The sequence below is a fragment of the Ursus maritimus genome, unplaced genomic scaffold (assembly GCF_017311325.1).
Source record: "Ursus maritimus isolate PB19 unplaced genomic scaffold, ASM1731132v1 scaffold_16, whole genome shotgun sequence".
In the NCBI taxonomy this organism is placed as follows: domain Eukaryota; kingdom Metazoa; phylum Chordata; class Mammalia; order Carnivora; family Ursidae; genus Ursus; species Ursus maritimus.
In genome coordinates, this window is record NW_024424008.1 from 29436777 (window position 1) to 29445137 (window position 8361).

At 45.1% G+C, this 8361-nt stretch overlaps 1 protein-coding gene across 1 annotated transcript; it reads right to left on the reverse strand.

The window, feature by feature from the left end:
• Positions 1-4073: 4073 nt before the first annotated feature.
• Positions 4074-5976, reverse strand: LOC103660770 (lysine-specific demethylase 4D-like). The gene is given in 2 exon segments (XM_008688422.2): positions 4074-5442; positions 5444-5976. Coding segments are annotated over 2 exon segments (1512 nt in total). The 5' UTR covers positions 5587-5976.
• Positions 5977-8361: the final 2385 nt, after the last annotated feature.

Below are 8361 nucleotides of genomic sequence, written 5' to 3' on the forward strand. Positions count from 1 at the left end.
ATTTTTTCTAACTCAATAATTAATATTATAAATTCCTTCTTGCTACTTCCTTTGTTTTTTCTCTAACTTTATGAGACAGATTCTTAGTCCAGTTATTTTTATTCTTTTAATTTTATTGATAAAATATTTAAGGCTGTAAATTTTCCTTAATGCAGTATTAAGGAAAATTTACACATATTTCTATGTGTATTTCATTCATTTTTAAATCTAAAACCTTGCCGACAATGATTCTCGGGTCCCAGGGATCCATCTTAGCACTCTACAAGTATTAAGTCATAGAACCAACACACCAATCATACGAGGTAGGTGCTGTTAATCTCCCTGTTTCACAGCTGAGGAAACTGAGTCATCACCATAAAGTAATTTGCCAAGGTCACACGAAGTGGTAAGAGTGAAGCTAGGTTTCAAAATCAGGCAGTCTGACTCCAGAAGTCATATAATTAACCAATATTTATTCTGTTTCCTTGTTTCCTGGAAATATGGCTCAAATCAAGTCATTCAACTGAGAATTTTTAGCTTTCTAGGAAAAAAGGCCTCTATATTTTCTGATTTAAAAAATTAATTTCTAGTTTTTTTGTTTTTGTTTTTTATTTTAGAGAGAGAGCATGCGAGCAGGGTGGGGTGGTGCAGAGGGAGAGGGAAAGAACTCTCAAGCAGACTCCCCGTGCCCAGCACAGAGACCAATGCAGCTTGATCCCGGGACCCCACGATCACCACCTGAGCCAAAACCAAAAGTCAGATGCCCAACGGACTGAGCCGCCCAAGCACCCCTAGTTTCTAGTGTTATTGCATGATAATCACTAAGGGTTTTTTCTTACTTTGTTTTTGGAATGTATCGATGCTTTTTTTTCACCTTAATATATTGTCAATTTTTGTGATTGATCCATTGGCACTTGACAAAAGTGAATATTACCAGGTACATAAGTTCTGCCTATTGTTAATGCTGTTTAAGTTTTGGCATCCTTACGTTTGTCCGTTTTTTCTGTCTTGCACCAGGTAAGGTAAAAAGGGTTCTGACCACCCAGTTCCGATGTGTGTCCCAGTTTCCCCACAGCACCACCGCCGATGCTCAAAACACCAGCAGGATGTCTGAGAACTCGACTCAATTCTGAAACTGCTAGGCATCAATTGTGCAGTTAGGTAGTCAGAGCCAGGGTCCCCAACAAGAAAATATGGAGTCAGGACAGCGAAAATAAAACAGCACTCACATCCTATTTTGCAGCTTAAACAGGACCGCACTGACATTCTGCTTTGTAGCCTTTGCAGAAATGATTTCTGTAAGACCTAAATTAAGACAATTAACCACAAAAGCATTTGTCAATATCACAGGCAAGGGGCAGTTAAGACACAAGCTCCCAGATGTCAGCAAAAAAGGACCATCAGCACGTGGACATTAACCTAATAGGTAGATAGATACGTGACCAAAGCCCTGATTGGCATGACTCAGCACAACTTCATTGCTTAAGAAAGTTCTGCAAAAGAGCTCATAAAACCCCCTAAACTTAGAAACTCCAGGGGCAACCCACTCAGGCCCCCATCCCTCTCTAGGAGCTTTATACTCTTGCTCAATAAGCTTTGCTTTGCTGCCCACCATTCTTCGTCTGGTCTATCTCTTCATTCTTCCAAGCAGCACGACCAAGAACCCGGGCGCTAAGGGGACAAAAATCCTGTAACAAAACTATCTACCTGGAGATAGCATCAGGTCTTACAGGTTAAAGGGTCAAGCCTGGGGCACCCCCTGCCTTTCTCCCCCATCTCACCCCTCACACACTTGCCTGTACTTCTGACCAACTAGCTATAAACCAGAGGTTCCCTTGACGCCTTCCTTTGGCTTGATTAATTTGCTAGAAGGGCTCACAGAATGCAGAAAACATTTTACTTACTACATCACCAGTTTTTTATAAAACAATATGACTCAGGAACAGCCGGATAGGAAAGATGCATAGGGCAAAGTATAGGGAAGGGGTGCAGAGCTTGCTGGTGCTCTCCCAGCACCCCAATGTATTCACCAACTTGGAAACTCTCCAAACCCAGTCCTTTTGGGCTTTTAGGGAGGTTTCATTACCTAGGCCTGTTTGGTTAAATCATTGGCCATTGGCAATTAATGCAACCTCCAGCCTCTCACCCCCTCCTTGGAGGTTATGCTGGTGGGACTGAAAGTCCCAACCCTCTAATCACAAGGTTGGTTTCTCTGGTTAGGCACAGTTAGGTGACCTAGGGGCATTCCAAAAATCACATCACTAACGTAACGAAAGACACCTTTATTGTTCTTATTTCTTATGAGATTCCAAGGGTTTTAGGAGCTCTATGCCAGAAACAGGGCCAAAGACCAAATGTATACTTATTATAAATCATAGTATGACATAAGGTGACAAATTCTCCCATTTTGATGTGATTCTTTCAACTTGTTTTACGTATGTTTTTAAATCTGCTTTTCATCTAAAAAGTAATGTACACTTTGTGGAAGTTGCATGGATATTCATGATGGCTGTATTTTCACAGTGAGACTTAGCCATTGGCATTATAAAAAGCCTTTCTCTGTACCTTTTGGCTTCGAATCCAGTTTGTCTGATATGAAGACGCATGACTCCTGCTTTCTGTTTGTGTTTTGTCATAGTTTTGCTTGTTCTTTTAACTATTCTGAATCACTCCATTTCAGACTGTTTTAAGAAAAACTGAGACATGGTACAAATTTAAAGAGTTTATTTGAGCAGAAATCAATTCCAATCAGGCAACATCCAATCTAGCAGGTAGAAAGGAGCTCCAGAATGAAAGGCTTTCATAGGCAGAAGGCAACAGGAACAAGGAAGTTATACTAGGCAAAAAATTGGGTTGGGTATTACAGGGTTACTTAAAGGATGAGAGGGGCGTAGCAGGCAGATAACCTAAGTAGCACTGGCCAGGCAATTCCCGATTAGCCGGTTTAAACCTCCATTTCTGAGAGAGCTTAAACTCTAAGTCTCTGTTTCATGACATGGGGCTTAACACAAGACACTCCGTTTTGGACCTGTTGTCTTGTTTCAAATATATTTTAAGGATTTTAACCTTTGTTTTGCAAATACACATTATGGCTAACAACTTTAAGAAACATCAATAAAGTTAAAAATATCCCTGAAGCAGAATTGGCTGACAGACTCAATGAGGTCTAGTTTCAGCATGAGCAGTGGCCTGGGAGGTAGGGTGTGTGAAGCTGCAGAAGTGTGTGGAGTTCCTGGGGCTCAGTTACGGCTCTGGCGATGCCCACTGGAAGCCAGCAGCAGTGACTCAGAGGCCCAGAAGCAATATGAGGACGAAAGGGCTCATCAGATTCTCAGCAACACCTAATGTTGCCCCAAATTACTGTGGGGCAGATATCTTGGGGGTGACATCACAAACAAGTAGCATTGTGGCATCGAGGCCAAAGCAGAGACCACAGACCTTTCAATATTGGGGGTATTCAGGGCTGAGATTCCCTGAGAGGTACCACAACATTCTATGGGCAGCTGCTGGGAGCCACTCGCTGGGAGTCCTGGTTGCCCTAGCAGGAGAAAGTCTCTGGCATTTTGGTAACGTGTCTTTTCTAGAAGACAAAGTACCTCTATTGGGACAGGCCCAGCCCGGAGTTGTAGTTGATCTGGGAGCTTCTGTGCTTCCTGGGGTTGAGGGTCAGATACAGCCGTATCGGGCAAAATCTTCAAAAGTCATGAGCTCAAAGACTGAAGATCTTCCATCAGGGCTGAACACATCCCACGACTCAAAAAGGACAACTTCCTCTGGCTTTAATCCGAGAGGCTCAGAATCAGGGGTGCCAAAGATGCTGGCAACTGGAGCTGGGATTGGATCGATAGAGGCATAAGTGTGGTCCATCATTACAACCTCAGAGAGGGCCACAGGGGCCCTGCAGTCCCCATCAGCGTGCTGGGGAATCTTCTCCGAGTGCCATTGACATTAGGAGGAACACTGTCAAAGAAGGACACTGTGATACTGTCCAGGGATAGCAGGCACGGGCCAGGGTGCATCGGATTGTCAGGATCCAATGGGGGACCTAAGGGTTGAAGATCAGGGGCATAGCAGCACCCAGAAGCCTCAGCTGCTTACCGGAACCCAGGGCTCGGTGGTGCGGGCTGGTCCACCCAGCCTCCATCCACAGGAAGGGACTGAGCCTCACAGGGCTGACCCGTGTGCCCCGTTCCCACCGAGAGGCGCCTCTTGGCCCGGGCCTGGACGCTAGGCCCCCGAGCACCCTGCTCCCGAGGACGACGACCAGGACCACACCGGCCAGTGCAGGGCTGGAGATCTAGGGCAGAGGGATTGGGGGGCGGTGGCCGGGTGGGGCCAGGCTCCCGGGAGGCGCGGGCGGGCACAGCCCCGGACTGGGCATCAGGGGAAGAACTCTGGGCGGGCAAGGGGCGCTGGGAGGTCGGGCACAGAGGGGTGCGGCGGCCGGTGCCCTGGCCAGTGGCCACAGGCCGCGGGGCGCGCGGGACCCGGCGCGGGGGGAGGTGCCTCAGGCCCCGAGCGGCTCTCCCGGGGGCACGCACTTCCTTCCAGGCGCTCAGCTCCAGGCTGCCCAGCGCCGCGGGCTCCGTGTGGTCCACAGCCGCCCGGTCCTGCCCGCGCTTCCACAGCTCATAGCGTTCGGGCTGCAGGATGCGCACGAAGGCGTCCATGGAAAAGGTGACCCTGGCCTCCCCGCAGCTGCACTGAGACGCCACTTTGCCATAATCGATCCAGCGCGGGGTGGCGAAGTTGATGGCTTCCGCGCAGTTGAAGCCATGGTTGAAGCCAGAGTGGTAGCCGTAGGGAAATGTCACCATGAACTCGCCAGCCTCCTGCGTGATCCGGCTGAAGGGGATCCCGTTGTCCTTGAGGACGGTGGGCGAGATGAGAGCCACCTTGTGCCGCAGGAAGGCCTCGCAGGTGCGGGCGCTGCCCGGGAAGAGCTCCGTGGCCAGGCGTTCCAGGCGCTGGCCGTGCTCTGGCGGCACTGCGTACCAAGTCTTGGGCTCCCCGAAGTGCAGGTAGTTGATGCTGTAAAGGTCCATGTCCTCCGTGTGCCAGGCGAACGTGGTCTTCCACATGCCAAAGTACAGGTAGGGGGTGTTGACGCCCTCGATGACCACGCCGCACTCCTGCTCCAGCAGGTCCTGAATGGTCCCCAGGTGTCCAAGGTTCCACTCTTTCGTGTTTTCGTCAAACAAGGAGCCGCTGATGTCAGCGCCGTAGATCGGAGAATCGTAGAGGCGGGTTTTCCAGTATTTTCGCTCCAAATCCTCAAAATCCGAGTGTGGTGGAGTCCGATACTTTCCGCTGTTTGCCAGTTGGCGATATTCCCCCACAGTCGTGGCTTTCTTCTTTTTGTGGTACTGGGTGAAGACGCCTGCCTGCCCGGACACCACCTGCTGGAGGGGAGCTGCTATTAAGATGTCACTGATGTCATCATAGGTCTGTCTGGCTTTCCATCACCTTGGCGAGACCTGCTCGGTGTGCACCTTGGGATTCCATGTAAGTAATATATCTGTTGAAATCTTTAAATTCTTCTGTGGTTGGGTGGAAGGTCATGACCCTGTAACTTGGGTTCTGGGGACCATAGTGCTTAGACTTCATGGCTGCAATATAATAAACAGCCAGCTCCAGGGTTTTAGGTCGGTCTTAGATACCTGAGTGAGTAGGGGATTAATAGCTTCTCTATTCTTTCTTAAAAAAAAGAAAAAAGAAAAAAAAAGCTGTAGTATACCTATGAAGCAGTAATTCAGGCATGAACTTTTTTAAACAAATGAAGAGATATTTCTTCCAGGCTCACCAGTTCACCAGGAGTACGCCACTCTGGTGAGCATTTTGCGTCCAAAGGAACTAGAGTGTTCCCCAGGGGAGCGGGCACTCTGCGTCAAGCCCTAGCTTGGCCTGCAATTCCGTGCGGTTCCTCAGTTGGAGCTGCGTCTCTGAGGCCTCTCCTGATTCACAGCTGGCTCCTCACCCACTGTAGCAGGAAGTCTGTTCGAGAAAGTTTAAAGGCTAAATCTAAAGAAAAGAATACAGAATATTTGAAAAAATATAGATGACAAAAGAAACACTAATTTAGCAACAAGTTGAAGAAAATTGGTCTAGCAATATTCATTTCAAAATTGGAAAGGCAGTGCAAAAATTGCTCTGTCGGCAAGAATGGAAATTGGTGTAGCCCCTATGGAAAACAGTATGGAGGCTCCTCAAAAAATTAAATAGAGCTAACATATGGATCTAGCAACCCCACTTCCCAGTATATACCCAAAGGACATGAAAACGGAATATCAAAGAGGTATCTGTACCCCCCATGTTTATTGCAACATTATATGCAATAGCCAAGATATGGAAGCAACCCAAGTGTCTACCCATAGATGAATGGATAAAGAAGTGGTATATATACAATAGAATATTATTCAGCCGTAAAAGGGAATGAGATCTTGCCATTTGCAACAACATGAATGGACCTAGAGAGTATAATGGTGAGTGAAATAAGTCAGACAAAGACCATATAATTTCACTCATATGTGAAATTTAAGAAACAAAACAAAAGAACAAACAAACAAGAAACAAACAAAAAAACAGACTCTTAAATACAGAGAACAAACTGAGGGTTGGTTACCAGAGGGCAGGTGGGTGGGGGATGGGTGAAACAGGTGAAGGGGATTAAGAGCACACTCATCATGATGAGCACTGAGTAATGTATACAATTGTTGAGTCACTACATTGTACACCTGAAACCAATATAACACTGAATGTTAATTAAATTTCAATAAAAAGATAATTCTCAACTTCTCTATTAAAAAAGATACACACACACACACACACACACACACACACATATACATACACTCAAGGAAATACCATTCACTCATAAGAAAGATGGAGATCCTACCATTTGGGACAACATAGACCTTGAGCATTATGCTGAGTGAGGTAAGCCAGATAGAGAAAGACAAATACCACATGGTATCACTTATATATGGAATCTTAAAATATTTTTTTTAAGTTGAAACTTACAGAAATAGAGTGGAGAAAGTGGTTGGGAGAGGCTTGGGGCTGGGGGCGATAGGGAGAGGTTGGTAAAAGGCTACAAAATATCAGCTATAAGATGAATAAGTTCTGAGGATCTAATATAAAACATGGTGACTATCCTTGATAAAACTGTGCTGTATAATTGAAACTTTCTGAGAGTAGAACTTAAGTGTTCTCCCTGAAATACAAAACTAAAAAAGGAAATATGTGAGGTGATTGTTGTATTAATTATCTAGATGGGGGAATCATTTTGCAATGTGTACATCCAGGAGATCGCCATGAAGCTCGCTTTCAGTATTTTACAATTCTCTAATGTCAGTGATACCTCAGTAGAGTTGAAATTTAAAAAAAAAAGAATTTTAGGGCAAATCATAAGACAGAAAAAGAGAAACATCTAACTAAACTAAGAGAAAAATTAAGCAAGTTTGTAAGTAAATGAGTAAAGCACTCAACTCAAGAAACTGGGTGAATTAACCTCAAAGGTAAATTAAGGAAAAGAAAACAAAGATATCAACTAAAACAATTGAAAAGGGAGCATAACACCCAACAGAAATGATTACCAAAACCAAAACCCGATTCTTATAAAAGACCATTAGAAGTGAAAAGACAGGGGCACCTGGGTGGTGCAATAGGTTAAGAGTCAGACTCTTGGTTTCAGCTCAGGCCATGATCTCAGGGTCCTGAGATCGAGCCCTGCCTCCAGCAACCCACTCAGCACAGAGTCTGATTGAGATTCTCTCTGCCTCTCCTTCTCCCCCTCCCCACCCCATGCTCACTCTCTCTGTCAAAAAATGAAGAAATAAAATCTTAAAAAAAGATAAAGTGAAAAGACATAAGCATGAAAAGCACAAACAGACCACATTATGATAAAATAGAAGGTATAGCTAAAAATCTAGCAGAGAATTTTTTAAAAAGTTACAGTTGAACTTTACAAATAATCTGGTGCTACTAATTTTGAAAACTAAAACAGACAATTTTCTCCGAAGGGCAAATATCCCAAAGGGATCCAAGAAAGAAAGAAGAATACTTATATATACTAATAAACATAATAGAAATATAACAACTGTAAGTATGACCCATAAAAACCTAAAATGTCATTTTATAAGTGGATTCTAGCTCTTACTTTATACAAACATTTCTAGGGTATGATATTCAGTTTCTTTTCTTTTCTTTTTTAAAGATTTTTTCACTTATTTATTTGACAGACAGAGAGAAAGAAAGCACAAGCAGGGAGAGTGGCAGAGGGAGAAGCAGACTCCCTGATGAGCAGGGAGCCCCATGTGGGACTTGATCACAGGACCCCAGGATCATGACCGGAGCCAAAGCCAGACACTTCACTGACTGAGC